The 14,815-nt window shown below is 41.5% G+C and overlaps 1 protein-coding gene across 2 annotated transcripts in view; it reads left to right on the forward strand.

The window, feature by feature from the left end:
- ARL9 (ADP ribosylation factor like GTPase 9) overlaps positions 1–14,586 on the forward strand; it is a 37,764-nt gene extending 23,178 nt beyond the window's left edge. Inside the window, exons 2-4 of one of the 2 annotated variants that reach the window (XM_030565565.1) lie at positions 3,112–3,280; positions 11,904–12,079; positions 13,146–14,586. In XM_030565565.1, coding sequence (XP_030421425.1) covers positions 3,265–3,280; positions 11,904–12,079; positions 13,146–13,325 — 372 coding nt within the window. In that variant the 5' untranslated portion in view covers positions 3,112–3,264 and the 3' untranslated portion in view covers positions 13,326–14,586. Of the gene's footprint in view, positions 1–3,090; positions 3,281–11,903; positions 12,080–13,145 lie in introns of those variants that run through there. The other variant, XM_030565564.1, reaches the window with a different exon arrangement.
- The last annotated feature ends 229 nt before the right edge of the window (positions 14,587–14,815 follow it).

Raw genomic sequence — 14,815 nt, forward strand, 5'->3', positions numbered from 1 at the left:
GAATCATATGTCCCTCCACCTCATCCCATCAGTGGTGGTGACCCCCTTGGGATAACACACACCAGGGGCTCACAGCATGTACACAGTTTGTGAGGCTGTCACTTGCATTGCAGTGGAAGAGAAATGCTGATGTCCTTTTTTAAAAAAAAAAATGGGGAGGGGGAAGTATCTAGCTAAAGCCCTGTCCAGTTCTGAACAGCTGGTAAAAACTAAGTGCCAAGTCAGATTATCAGATCCTACAAGAACATAATGTACCTTTGTTCTTTCTGCAGCAACAAACAATATTCAAGTAGCTGTGCTAACTGATAATGCTAGTCTACAAACAAAGGCTTGGCTTGATGATATTAAATGTGCATTGAAGGTCATAGAATACCAGATACAGAAGGGACCTCAGGAGGTCATCTAATCTAACCCAATCCCTTGCTCAAAGCAGGGCCAATCCCCAGACAGATATTTGCCTAGATCCCTAAAGTGGCCCCCTCAAGGGCTGAACTCACAACCTTGGGTTTTGCAGGTAAATGCTCAAACCACGGAGCCATCCCTACTTAAACAGATGTGAATATATTAATCCAGATACATTCAAAGCTCGGAAGACACAGGCATTTGCCAAGGAGAATACATTGATATTGGTAGAGAAACACTTATTTTCAAGCTCCTAAAAGGGTGCCTTTAAACAAAGGAGACTAAGGTGTTTTGTTTCGAAAGCCATGGCAGTATTCTGTTAATGCGGGCTGAGAAACCTGTAGGAGCACCAATGTGTCTGACTCACCGTGCAGGCAGGGAGCGGTCTCTTTTACAGAATGACTGGGATGTTGGAAAATGAAAAGAGTTCCAAACAAACTGATGATGTCTCTATAAGGTCCTTGCAACAAGCTAACTTCACACACTTTGAGTAGTCCCACTGAAGGCAGTGGAGTTACTCAGTGTATAAAGAAAACGTATGTGTAGCTATTTGCAGGATCAGGTCTAATTTGATACATTTCTGCAGGGCCGATTTAGGATTTATGGGGCCCTATGCAGTATTGTTAAACTTGTACCCTATGGCTGACGGCAGCCCAGGCTCTCAGCCTAGGGGGCGGGGAGAGACAAGGCAGCAAAGGATACCGAGCCGCCCAGCCTGCCTCACGGCAGCGGAGAGTCACAGTTCCCCGTAGAGACCCCCGTACCCTCTCCCTCATGGAGAATGTGCGGTGCTGGCGCATTCGGCTCTGTAAATATGGCCCCTGCCTAAGGAGACTGCAGGGTGTCCTGAGTGTGCAGGAGCCAACCCACTCTTACCTGCTGTCATGGGCAGTGGGTGAAGCAGCCACTTGGGGAAGCTAGCTCCCCAGCTCACCTCTTCTGCCTGTGGCCCCGTGCATACTCCACCCCTGCTCTGCCCCAGGCACTGCCCCACTCTACCCAGGCCCCACCCTCTCCCCACGGTCGCCCTCTTCTCTTCCCTCCCCCTCCCTGATCACCCCCTTCCAGCCAAATCCTTGAACTCAACTGAAGCAAATGACATTTGAAAAAAAATTCTTCTGCAATTTCTTTCTAAAGAAAATGGAGCATGTTTTCCACAGCATGCCAGAAGCTGAAGACTGGACATGCAGAAGATACCTAATTAAAAGCACTACACTTGGGAATAAAATATGTCAGTAATGGGTTTTTTGATGTACCCTGAAGTTTGTCAGAGATTTATTTGCAAAGACTTTGTAGTAAGGGCAAGTCAGCTGTCCTGCTGAATACAACATTAAATATTATGGAATACATGATGCAGCTCTTCTCTGTTTTACATTTTCTTAATCAGTATTTCTAGAACTGATTTTATATTTTAAATGTACTCTTAAATCTTCATAAAGTACTCATTCCAGATTACTACATATTTAACTCACTGAAAAAAAGACATTTTAAATTAATCAGTCACAGAGGTTTAGTGTGTTCATAACAATGTTCACTGCTTTTAGGAAAAGGGAGCACTAATTTACTGTGTAATCTCCATAACAACAGACGTGTTTATGAAATTTCACCAACTTTAGAAAAATTGTTTTCAAAGATTTTAGGCATAACAAAGGATTTTATCTCTTACTAAGGTGCTGATTTTGCTAGTGGGTTCTCTTAAAACTAGTTCATCAGATAGAAGTAAAGAAAGGGAAACTTGTTTGTCCAGCTATCTGGCAGGATAGGGGTGTTATCTCTTTTAGGGCTCTCTTCAACAGGGGGTGAGGGGAGAAAGGGGTGGACAGGAAGGAGAGGGAGACTTTGGAAGCAAGTTTTTTCTACTATAGTAATTACAATTAAAATGTGTATTTTAGATCAGGAGGGTCTTTTGAAGGATTTATTTAAAAAAAGCTATGTCTGAAGATCCAAGCATTTAATGCTAAAGATGAATACTCAGATTGTGCATCTACAAATCTCTGCAAGGATTTTTTAGAGATGTGATTTTAAAATCTTCAGCAGCACACTAATGACATATTTTTAAAGCAAATTTTAAACTACGGTCCTGTAGACTGACCTGTTCTGAGTAAATATGACAGTGATGCACAACTGGTTTTGTCAGTAAATTCAGAAACTGACAGTATATACTGGGGATTGGCAAATGCCTGTTAAATGGCTTCATTACTACTTGAATGGCTCTTTAACAGTTTCAGTGTTGTGCTAATAGGTCTGGCAGGCTGGAGGCTTTTTCACGTTTAAGTTACTAGATCCTCTCCAGAGGAAGACTCACCAGGCTGCAGCAACTGGCTGTGGGAGCCTGCAGGAAGGGTCAGAAGAGGGATAAGAAGAGGCGGGAGGATGGACACCAAGACCCAGGGAGTGCCCCAAATTTTCAGGTGCCCTATGCAGCCATGTGTGCTGCATATGCCGAAGGATGGCCCTGCATTTCTGAGCCTTTCTATTCCTAGTGCTGGCATAGGCCCCTACCGCATTCATCTTGCTAGTGTTTGACTAATATTTGGGGGTTTTCTCTTACAGCCGCACACAGACAGATTAGTTCTCTTGGTTCCTTGTATGCTAGCCCTACAAAACGTTTAGTGCTTCATAGGGTGATTCTCTGCAGACATGTACGCTGAACAGCCTACTCACCCTCTTCCTGCTGCGCTAGTGAACATGCTCCTTCTTATTTCACAGGGAAAACCCCAAAGCAAACAGATATTAGTACTGGGCCTGGATGGAGCGGGGAAAACCAGTGTTCTCCACTCACTGGCCACAAGTCATGTGAAGCGAAGTACAGCTCCCACAGAGGGTATCAACGCGATCTGCATCAACACCGAAGAAGCCAAGATGGAATTCTTAGAAAGTAAGTGTGTGCATTTTAATAAGTAACATAAGGAAAACTCTCATTATATTTAATGAGAACTTTGCTTTAGGAAGAACTCTTAGACCCTTCGTTTTTCTAATGATTTATTTAGGAAGTTTTAACAAGTTTACAGATCCTTGCCGCATAAGTATCAGAAAGAAAATCATTACGGCAGCAAGTTTTTTGTCTAAAGAGACGTTATACAGGAATATAGTCATCAGATCTTTCTGTTTAACAGGGTGAGTGAGCGTCATTACAACACCTACAACATGTCGTTTCTAGTGATTTTATTAAACTGAGTGAAATCTCTAGACATCTATTTAACAGACCAGGCATGTCTATCAAATGGTACTATTCAAAAAAATGGACAGGGGTGCTGGGTTTTTTGCAGTAGTTTTTCCGAGTATAACATAAAAGGTAACCAAGTATCTGTCTGTCCTCTTTCTATCTTGCTGGGTACATAGTTGGTGTATTTTCTTTTTCATAACCACAACCTCCCCTTTTTCTAACCATCCCTCTATAAACCCTCCATTTTTAATCCTTTCAATTTCAGAGATGTGCTATCAGACTGTCCTCCGGGACACTGTGAAGACGCTACAGCTACAGTGCTTATTAACGGATTACATCTTTCTACATTGTTCCTTGCTTAAGAAAATACGTTGGCATCAAAGTGCATGTATGTGTGCACATACACTAAATGGAAATATGGAGCCAAATTCATTTCTGGCATAGCTCCAGTGAAGTTACATTAGGGATGACTTTGGCTGAGTGTGAGAGAATGCTAATGTGACTCCAGACAATGACACTGTTGAAGAAAGTTTGTTTTACAGCTGTGAATTAGTGTTTTTCACTAGAGAACGTGTCTAGGTAAATACAGTGTTGGGACGAGGGCTAGGCAATCACTCTAAGGCTAGGCAGAATAAGGAATCTCTGATGTTTGTAAAGTTTAAAAACCATAGGAACTCTAACTGTTCTAATTCTTAATTACCGTTGTGATGGAGCTCCTTTGAACTCTGGCTAATCCTTTCCTTCTGGACTCTGCATGCAGACTGAGTCATAGACTCATAGACTCATAGGTCAGAAGGGACCAATCTGATCATCTAGTCTGAGTCTACAAACAAAAAACTGCTGTGACCACTTTGGAGGTTTTAAAAACTTAATTTTCACTGGGAAAAATGTACAATAGTTCAGTGTATGAAACTAGTCAAGCAACTTTGTTTCTGGCTATAGTACATTCAGGTTATTTATAATATCCAACTGAAACTGTTTCTTAATAGGGCTCTGATCCTCAAAGCATCCACTGAGAGGTATTTAGCACATGCACCTTCCATTGACTTGGAAGGAAGTGGAGGATGCTCTGGCTGAGCCCAAAGCATGCATTATATTAATATCCGAAGCAGTTCTGTAGAGTGGAACTGCTTGGTTCAGGTGACTTGCAATACTTGACAGAACCCTTCATTTCAGAGGTGCCCTTTCCTGTCCAGGCCCGGCTGGTAGTAACTGAAGTTTGTTGCTAACTGGTGGTGGCTCTTTAGTGACCTCTGTGAAATGAGATGTCTTCGTTCAGTTTCTGTCAGTCAGATCTGTACCTCTCTATCTAATCTATTTACTTATGTGGTCTGTGGTATTTTCTATGTTATGCACACATGCTGAACCAGGAGAATGTTGGCAAATGTTAAAACCGCATTACCAAATCCAGCACACATGTTCCAAGCACATTTTAAAAGTACTTATAACTTTAACAGATCATAATCACCAAAAGGCAGGCCCAGCTGTAACCACAGGATTATCTCTACCCCAAATGTCTAGTTCTTACTATGGACAGTGGATGTGCTAGAGCTGTTAGAGAAAGTTTACGCTTTCTTTTCTTGATAATTGAAAAGATGTATTTTTTTCCGTGTTCTTTATTCTGGAAACTACTGATCTGTTTTGACTAAAATTTAAGCAGAACAGTGTCACTCCCAGATGAAGAACAACCCTGCCTATATTCAGCCAGAACAGAAAAGATTAACAAATTGTAAGCAACAGAATGGAAACCCTTACGTAACTTTGCTCATGCTCCACCTATAATAATAACTGAATGTACATAGAGACAGGGTTCTGTTCTCTAGAACGGGTGGGGCGTGTTGGCAAGGCAGTGTATAGGTTATGATATTACCTGTTTACCTCGTTGGTGGATAAATAGAAATTTCCTAGTCTGTCAGGCCAGCATCTTTTATGAGAACTAAAAGGAACCAAGCAAACAGAAATCCAGTATTTAGAAAATATAGGCCTAGATTTTTAAAGGTACTCAGTTGCCTAGTGCGATTTTCAAAAGTGTCTGTGCAAGGTCGGTTGATTTTTAAATCAGTGATTTAAATCAGCAAGCAGGAAGCTTTGATTTAAATAATCAATTTTAATTTTGTTTTGTATTTGTACTTTTTAGTTATATTCCTAAAGAAAGGCTGAAGTATATTTTGGTACTACTTTTTTGCTAACCAGGAGAATATACCATAGCTATACATAGTTATTTAAGCAATTATATAGCTTTGCTTACATTTACTCAGATTCTTAATTTTTACTTCTTTTTATTATGTTAGAAAGTATGGACACATTTCTCCTTTACTAGATTATAATTATTTGTTTACTTGTGGTCTATGTCAGTCTGCATTTGGATGGAAAGTGGAATTTAATTAAATACAAAAAATCAGCATTTTAAAATTTTCTGTTAGCTAAATAAAACTACCTTGCTAGATTCATGAGAGGAAAAAATTAAGTTGATCAAAACATGTTTTGTTTCTAAAACTGATTTAATAAACAAAGAAAGAATGATCTGTAGCTAGTGCATTGAACTGATTGATTCTGGTCACCATGTCCTTCAAGATTTTAGAACTAGCAGATCTCAACCTCTCATGCGTCAGTTTTATTCATAGATAGGTAAACAAACTTTCCTCCTTTTTTCAGCTCCTAGTTGTTTTTTTTAACTTTGAATGAGCTAGTCATTTAACTGAACTAACTGAATAAACTGAAATAAAGAAAATATTCTCTCTGCACCTGCAGAAGAGGCTACTGCTGTCTCGCACTACTGCTGTTTAGCACTTCAGCAAACTCTGCTTAGCCAGAGACTTACACCGGTTCAGTGGTCTGACTTTCTTTAAAACTTGGCAGCAAACAGGTATTGCTTGAATATTTTTTTTTTATGTAATGAAAATAATTTAAATAGTGTATAGTAAAGTTTAGGCCTTAACCGAAATTGTCATTATATGAGATTTGTTTGAACAGATATACTTTGTTTCTTTTTTAAAAATTACTTTCAATAAAAAAATTGCTATTTTTTAAAAATCTCGTTATCCAGCTGGCTTTTTAGGCATTTAAGTACTTTCAAAAATACCACTAGGAGCTTAAATACTTTTAAAATCTGTGTGCCACTGTGTCACTATCTCCATAGCAATTAATGATGTGTCTGTGGGAGAGGCCACTGTAACAGTTCCAGACTGGGAGCACCTGACTCCTGGTGGTAGAGTAGGATTTAAAGGATGCAGCAATCCTTAGCATTCATGAGGAAGAAGAGATTTAGAGAGAGGAAGGATGGCCCAGTGGCTAGGGCAAGCCTAGGACTTCAGTGATCTGGGTAAATTCCTTGCTCTGATACAGACTCTGTGTGACTTTGGGCAGACCACTTAGGCTGTGTGTGTGTAACACTTAGGCTCCCCATCTGTAAAATGGGAATTATCTGGGGAAAGTTCTCTGGCCTGTGTTATACATGAGGTCAGACTAGATGATCACAGTGGACCCTTCTGGCCTTGCAGCCTATAAAAAGTTGTACCAATAGCACTTCCTTACCTGATGGAGGGGAGAGGTGCTCAGATACTGTGCTAATTGGGACCCGGTAAGTACCATAAATTGGAAAAAATGGAACTTCCCTTGTAATAATTTTGCTTTCCCATGCATAATAATACGTCTGCATCCTCTCGGTCCAGAAGTACATTATCGGACTCTCAGATAACAGCTTCATAACTGATAACATATCCTGTATAAGACGCATCATTTTTTGTGCAAAAGAATAAACGGACACAAATCTGATATCAGGAAACATAACATTCAAAAACCAGTAGGAGAACACTTCAACCTCTCTAATCACTCAGTGACAAATGTTAAGGTGACAATTTTGCAACAGAAAAGCTTCAAAAACAGACTTCAGCGAGAAGCTGCTGAACTTGAATTAATATGCAAACTAGATACCTGTCATAGGTCTCACCCCCACTCTGAACTTTAGGTACAGATGTGGGGACCTGCATGAACACCTCTAAGCTTAACTACCAGCTTAACTACCAGCTTAGATCCCTCCTACCTTTTGAAACATCTTGTTCCCCCATTGATTCCTCTGGTCAGGTGTCAGCTAGGCTAGGTGAACTTCTTTACCCTTAACCATCTGTTTATGACAATATCCTTAATTTCAGTTTGAACAGAGACTGGGAATGGCTCTGTGATTACACTAATAGAATTTTTTTCCTTCATGTTAAAGTATCCTCACACCTTCCTGTCAACTGTCCGAAATGGGCCATCTTGATTATCACTTCTAAAGTTTTTCTCCCCTGCTGACAATAGCTTCTCTTAATTAATTAGCCTCTTACAGTTGGTATGGGTACTTCCACCTTTTCATGTTCTCTGTATGTATATATATCTTCTTACCTTATGTTCCATTTTATGCATCTGATGAAGTAGGCTGCAGCCCACGAAAGCTTATGCTCAAATACATTTGTTAGTCTCTAAGGTGCCACAAGTACTCCTGTTCTTTTTGCAGTTACAGACTAACACAGCTGCTACTCTGAAACCTGTCATTTTTAGTGGCACAATTAGAATAAATCTTTTAAGCTTTCCCTTTGGAGCTCTGAAAATGGCTAGGGAGACTCTCCTTCTGAGGTCTCTGTTCTCAGAAGAGGCTGCTGGGAACTAAAAAGAGCTTCTAGCTGCAAAAACCTTGGAGCATGTGCAATGGTTCTCCTAGTGGAAATAAACCTATTAAGATCAAGGGCCTGGTTTGCCACTCTAGTCTGGTGGAACTCCAGGGAGGAATTTGGGGGTTGTGTGATTTCTGGGCTGGGGAGCAAAGGATCTCTGTCCCCTCCTTAAAACAAGGAAGTCTCCTCCTTGGGGCAAAAAGTCTCCACTGCTTCCTGGGTGCCCCAATCCGAGCTGTATTTCTGCAGTTCCCAAACCTTCCAGCCTCCCTCCACAACTTCTCTGGCCAGGTCTGTGTTTTCAGAAGAAAATTCCAGGGCTTGCTGAAAATCTAGAAGCTGCATAAAACAGACTGCCTTTCAAATCAGTATAAATCAAAGATATCATCATGGCTGGTGTTTGTGTTTAATTCAAGGAATCCTCCTTTATCGAATGTACCTGAAGCTGCTCCAAAATTTCTAGTCTGCACTGGACCCTGGCCCTTGCTGCAGATTTCAGATCCAGCTTGGTGCCCAGTAAATAGACAGGGCCCTGTATTTAAGCCTTCCTCCCCCCAAACAAGCAGCCAGCTGGTGAAGAATTCCACACCCCTTTGACCAATATGAAGCATTATGCAAAGGATTTGAAGTCAGTTGTATGCTGACATCACAGGCCTGGTCTGCACTGGAGGTTTTTCTACCTTGAGTTAATTAATTGCCAGTTAACTCAAGATTGTGAACATCTTGGCCTGGTCTTCAGTAGGAGAATTGGTGTGTTCTTAACTTGAATAAGCTAACTTTTGGTCTGTCTTCACTGCACAGTTAACCTGGGCTCTTACGTGGGTGTTAGCCCAAATCCCTACCAGCCACAGAGAAAAGCAGCTGAGTTGGGTCTGGAGCCTGGGCAAGAACCCAGGCTCCAGTTTATGCTGGAGTAGCATTTGTGTTCGTTCTCTGAACCAGGGGCATAGTTGTGGCATGGGGAAAAAGCTGAGCTACCACCATCTGTCATTGCCCGTCCACCCAACAGTCAGGGCCCGCCCAAATTTCCACTCCTAGCCATGCCACTGCTCTGAACTGGCATAAGCTATACCAGTAGAAGCACTTTTACACCGATATAGCTGTGCCCACAGCAGAAGGTGCGTTAAACTGGCAGAACCTGTAAGTGTAGCCCAGGCCTGAGCTCACTTGAGTTAAGAACACACCTTTTGTCCTAGTGAAGGCACCTCTTTTGAAAGGCTCGTTTGTTCTAGGCTACAAACGATTGTCATTTGTCCCAGGAAAATTGCTCTGCCAAACTACAAACATTCAGTGTGTTAAAGTATCTTGAGTTAATGGACAGTCAGTTAATTTGAGGTACAAAGGTCTGGTGAAGACATCTAAAAATTCCAGGCCACAGTTACTCCACAGTAGTACCCAAGATGGCTGATCTCGTGTGTAAGGGGGACCAAGCCTTGTTCCACAATTGTGTGAATTCCCTGTGAGTTCAGATATACAAGTACAATGCAGGAAAACCACTGCCGAGGTGCAAGGGGCATCCCACAATCCACATGCTCCACACACATGCAGTTAGAAGCCGGTTGGGTGACTGTGTGTTTAGCCATATAGTCCAGGCTTACCTGTGTAGTAATACAGTATGTATAATAGCCTAACCCTGTATCCCAGTTGAAGTCTATGGGAATCTGGATGCACAGTAGGTGCAGGAGTGTGCTTCCTCAGTGCATATACTGCTGTGCCCTGCCATGCGGGAGAACCCAGATCTTATTCCTAGCTCTGTCACTACCCTGCGGAGCAGATACAGGAGGGACTTTGGAAGCCATGTGTCCAGACCTAGGACTTGTCTACACTACCACTTAAGTTGATGTAATTTGTGTCGCTCAGGGGTGTGAAAAAGCCACCCAGAGTGATGCAAGTTACGTTGACTTAAAGCGGTGTCCACACCGTTGTGGTGGAATAATTATGCCGACATGAAAGCGCTCTCCTGTCAGCATAGCACATCTTCAGGCGTTCTACAGCGGTGCAGTTGTGCTGATATAGTGTGGTAGTGTAGATTATCCCTGAAGCAGTGCCTCTTGCCATTCAGCTGGGCTCCCCCAGGAGAACAGCTTCTCTGAGCTAAGAAGCGCTGGTGCTGCAACAGGCACCTGGGGCTGGGAAGTGTCAAGCAGAGTGGAAAAGGTTGGGTGTGAACACAGGACAGGGAGGAGGGATAGCTCAGTGGTTTGAGCATTAGCCTGCTAAACCCACGGTTGTGAGCCCAATTCTTGAGGGGGCCACCTAGGGATCTGGGGCAAAAAATCAGTACTTGGTCCTGCTAGTAAAAGGTCCTTTCTGGTTCCAGGAGATAGGAGTATCTCCTTTTTCTTTTTCTTTTTTTTTTTTAAATAAACAACTATTGCTGGCTCTGACACTGACTCTTTCCCCTTTATGGCTCTGAAAAACCCTCTTCCCCTCTGTGCGTCAGTCTCCCTATCTGTGTATTACCTCTGAGTGTGATTGTGAGGATCGGTCAGGCCTACGTTTGCAAATGTGCATGCTCACTTTAGGTAGCCACCATGACGCACCAAGGGGCCTGATTTCCAGAGGTGCAGAGCACCCACAGCCTACATTCTAATCAGTTAGAGTTTTGCACCTCTGAAAATCAAGCCCCAGATGTCTTATGTTGAAAGGACAGGGGCACAACTCAGTGACCATTTGTGAAATATTTGGCCCCCATGTTTGCAAAGCATGCTATAAATGCAACATATTTGTAGTTGTAATAGTCCACAGAGGTGTTCTGTTTTTCAGCACTCTGTTAGTAATTAGCTGAAATTCTATGGCTTGTGTTAAACAGGAGATCAGACTAGATCAGACTCCACTTGAGCCTTGCACTGACTTTGAAGTTTGCCTAAGAGGAAGCTTGTACATTCTGATCCTCTGGTCTCTTAAAAGAGTGGCTCAGGCAAGCTGCGCAGAGTAGCAGTGCATGGTCACACCTGTGACAGACCCCTTGTACTGGGGGACTGCTCCTACTGAAATCCACAGGCAATGCAAAAGTCCTCTTTGCAGACTGGAGCAGGCTGAGCTCAGTTATGTTGCTGGTGGGTAACTCAGCTGAGTAGTTGGGAGGTATAGCGTTGCAGCCCTTATACTGGAGACAGCTTAACTCAAGATCCAGAAGATATTAGGGTCAGTAGAATGTATCCGAAGCAATACAGGAATAGTTCTGTGAGTTCACTGGGATTTTCTTCTTAAGCACCTATGGCTGTGCATCTTGACTGTAGTAGGGAGAGCTCAGCATTTCTGAAAAAAACAGATCCGGGGTATCTCAAGTCAGATAGCCAAACCGAGAGACCCCCAGAACTAGAGGAAATGTTTGAAAATGTTAGGCCTTAATAAAGAGCAAGCACCTGGACATAGTCTTTTGTAGGAATGTTTTCAGGGAGAGAATCTGCTATTCTGTCTAGCTTCCCTTACTCCCTTTTCCCCAACAAACAGAGAGAGAGGGGGAGAGAGAGAGAGAGACTGAGGACAGCTTAACGTTTGAAAAATAAGAGGATGATATTTTGATTAGGTGCCTTTATATTTAGGAACTGTTAAGTGATAACAAAAGTACGTAAAATCAAATATTCTCTAATCTGAATATCTTGTGTTCACATTGCATATCTTGTAGCTGCATTGCTTGGGTTACTAACAGAGTGCTCTGCCATACTGTTCTCTTTCAGTTGGGGGCAGCGAATCTTTGCGTTCCTATTGGAAGATGTACCTTCCTAGGGTTCTGGTGCTGATATACGTTGTGGATTCAGCAGATCATGAGCGCTTCCCTTTGGCTAAACAGCTTCTTCATCAGTTGATCCAAAATGACTCCACTCTGCCCGTGGTAATCCTAGCCAATAAACAGGTAAAAGGGAAACTTAACCCTCTCCAAACACATTTGAATCTTTAAAGGCCAGGTATTTCAGAAGCTGGTCTTCAATTTTGTGCTTCCCAATTGCAGATGAAAACAATCTCAGGATTGGTTTTGCACTCACAGTTTAGGTCAGGTGCTTACATATCCATATGACCTAAGTGGGCGTGTAAATAATTTCACATGTGAAATTGTGTGTGCAATTTGCAGGTGCAAAAATGGAGAACTGGCTAACCCTGGTTGACAGTTTGGATCTGAAGGCTCAGCAATGTGTCTGTACAGTGTCATGGGAAAATATTATTTAATTTAGGGGCAGGAGGGCATTTATCTATATGTTTCACGTTACCTGCTAGAGTGCCTCTAGTGGATCCCAAATGATTTTTTATATTAGGCACTTTGTGTTTCATGAATGGGTGCATAGCTGAAGGAACATGGAAACTGCAATATGCTTTCTCTCAGGTAGACACATTTTCTCCTACTTAATGCACTAAAATACAGAAGATAACTTTGTATTCCTTGGCTACTCTGCGCCCTGAATTGAATCACACCCATATTATATCAATATGACAAAGAAAATGCCTGTTTTTTTCTTAAACAAGATACTCTTATCTTACTAAAACCCTGTTTGTTTCTTCTGCTTTGCCTCAGATTTTCTAACAACTTGAGTTTTACTTGGGCCATGCATCTGTCGGATGGGTGTGCACTTCCAGAAATCCATTGGGTCACGTTACCAGTTCGGGGATGGGCCTTGGTGTCAGAGACATTGGAACAGCATAAAACAGGATCATGCCCTTGGATTGTATGCTTTCATGCTACAGAAAAATTAGAATGGAGCTAGTCAGATTTTCAAAAGACCAAAGGGTTTTGGGAGCACAAATCACAGAGACAATAGGAATTTATGCTCTGAAATCCATTAGGCACTTTTGAAAATCTTCCCCTCAAATCACAGTATTCACTCTCAATTATCCAAATGTACTGGTCTTTGCCTCAGAGACTGAATGGCATAATTGGTGTTTATAAGGGATGCAAGTAACAGAGTTGTTTTGTCTTTGTTGGTCAGGATCTCAAAGGTGCCTGTTGCATCACAGACATTCATGATGCTCTGGCATTGTCTGAAATGGGAGATGAGAGAAAGATGTTCCTGATTGGAACCCATGTTGCAGAGGATGGCTCCGAGATCTCTTCCAGCATGAAGGATGCCAAGGAACTGATTGAGCAGCTGGTTTCAGAAACTCAGTGACAACTGTTCTCCTGGGAGCAGTAATGGGATACTGTATTATTGTATTGCCAGCTTGCAGCCACAATAGTTTCACTTTCAAATCAAATATGTGGCATTATTTTTCCTAATGCATGGAATTTATATGAAAATGATGTCAATTTGTTATGGACATCTATTTTATTTAGGGTTTGCAGTTTAAAATATCTTTGAAAAGCAGTGTTGTTTTTTTTTAATATTTGTAGGGTGGGGGAAGTTTCAATAAGACAGATTTAATGGGAGATGCAGTTTAGAAACACTGAGCCAGATCCTCAGCTGGTATAAATCAACCTTTTTCAATTAACTTCAATTACATGACACTGATTTATACCAGCTGAGGAGCTAAGCCTGAAATTGTTTGTTTTTATGTTTTACAAAATCCTAATAACATGATTTCTGCACTTAAAAATATGGAAACATTCCTCCACGGTGTTGGGAAGGTTAAGATTGATCAGAAGTGGCTAGCAGTTTTAGATTCCCCAATTTCTGAGTGTCCAGCTTGACACCTTTCGAGAAGGGCTGTTTTTCAGTGGGTGGCCATTAGTCACTTTCTGGAAATCGGGCCCTTTTAAGGTGTCTTGAGTTGGGCACCCAAAATCACTAATCCCCTTTGAAAATCTTGGCTTGCAGCCTTTTGTTAGTGTGTGAAAACCAGGAAGTGAAACTGAGAAGGTAGAAACCACTGTCTAAGGGTTTCTTTGCCTATAGAAGATAGTTTCAACAGTATAACTTATAGTGTGAATTTAAACCTGTTTAGTTAGTGGTGCAAACGGCTCTTACTTTAGTTTAAGAGTGGCTTATTTTGGTTTAGTTTAATTCAACTAGGAACCTGTTTAAGCTAAACTGAAATTAGCCATCCTTACACCAGATAAAGCTGTCCAGACACCCCTCTTGTGTTAGTTTAACTATATTGGTTTTAAAGACAATTAAAGTTATTTCAGGGCAAGTTGACAAGCCCTAAACTAAGTCAAATGCCAAAAGTAAACAGACAATATCAAAGATGAAAAATAAATCAAATTTTAAAAATTATTTTGGTTATTTACAGATAAGGAAAACAATTTGTTCATTATGTTCATCTTGCCATTGTCTCTTTAATTTAAAGAATGTACCTCCTTAATAAGTATATTTAGAAAATACTGTAAATACCAAAGGTTTTGTAACAGCAGATACTGTACAAAGGTTTTGTAGCAGCAGCCTTTCCATTTGTCCACTGAAACAGTTATATAAAGCAGAACATTTTATCGTAGTCACATGTCTGAGTTTCATTTTTCTGACCAGACTGCTCAGCTGATATTCCAGAACATCCCAATGGTCTGGTAGAGTTAGTTTTAAGTTGTATTGCACTCTGGTATTGTTAATGTCAAAATCCTGTCCCAGCCTTCCCACTCTCTTTCTCCAAAGACCTCTTTTCCTCTGCTTTGCACACATCTCCTGTTCTAGGCTGCTGCTTCATCTCCCACCTCCTGGACTCAGCT

The sequence above is a fragment of the Gopherus evgoodei genome, chromosome 5 (assembly GCF_007399415.2).
Source record: "Gopherus evgoodei ecotype Sinaloan lineage chromosome 5, rGopEvg1_v1.p, whole genome shotgun sequence".
Lineage (NCBI taxonomy): Eukaryota > Metazoa > Chordata > Testudines > Testudinidae > Gopherus > Gopherus evgoodei.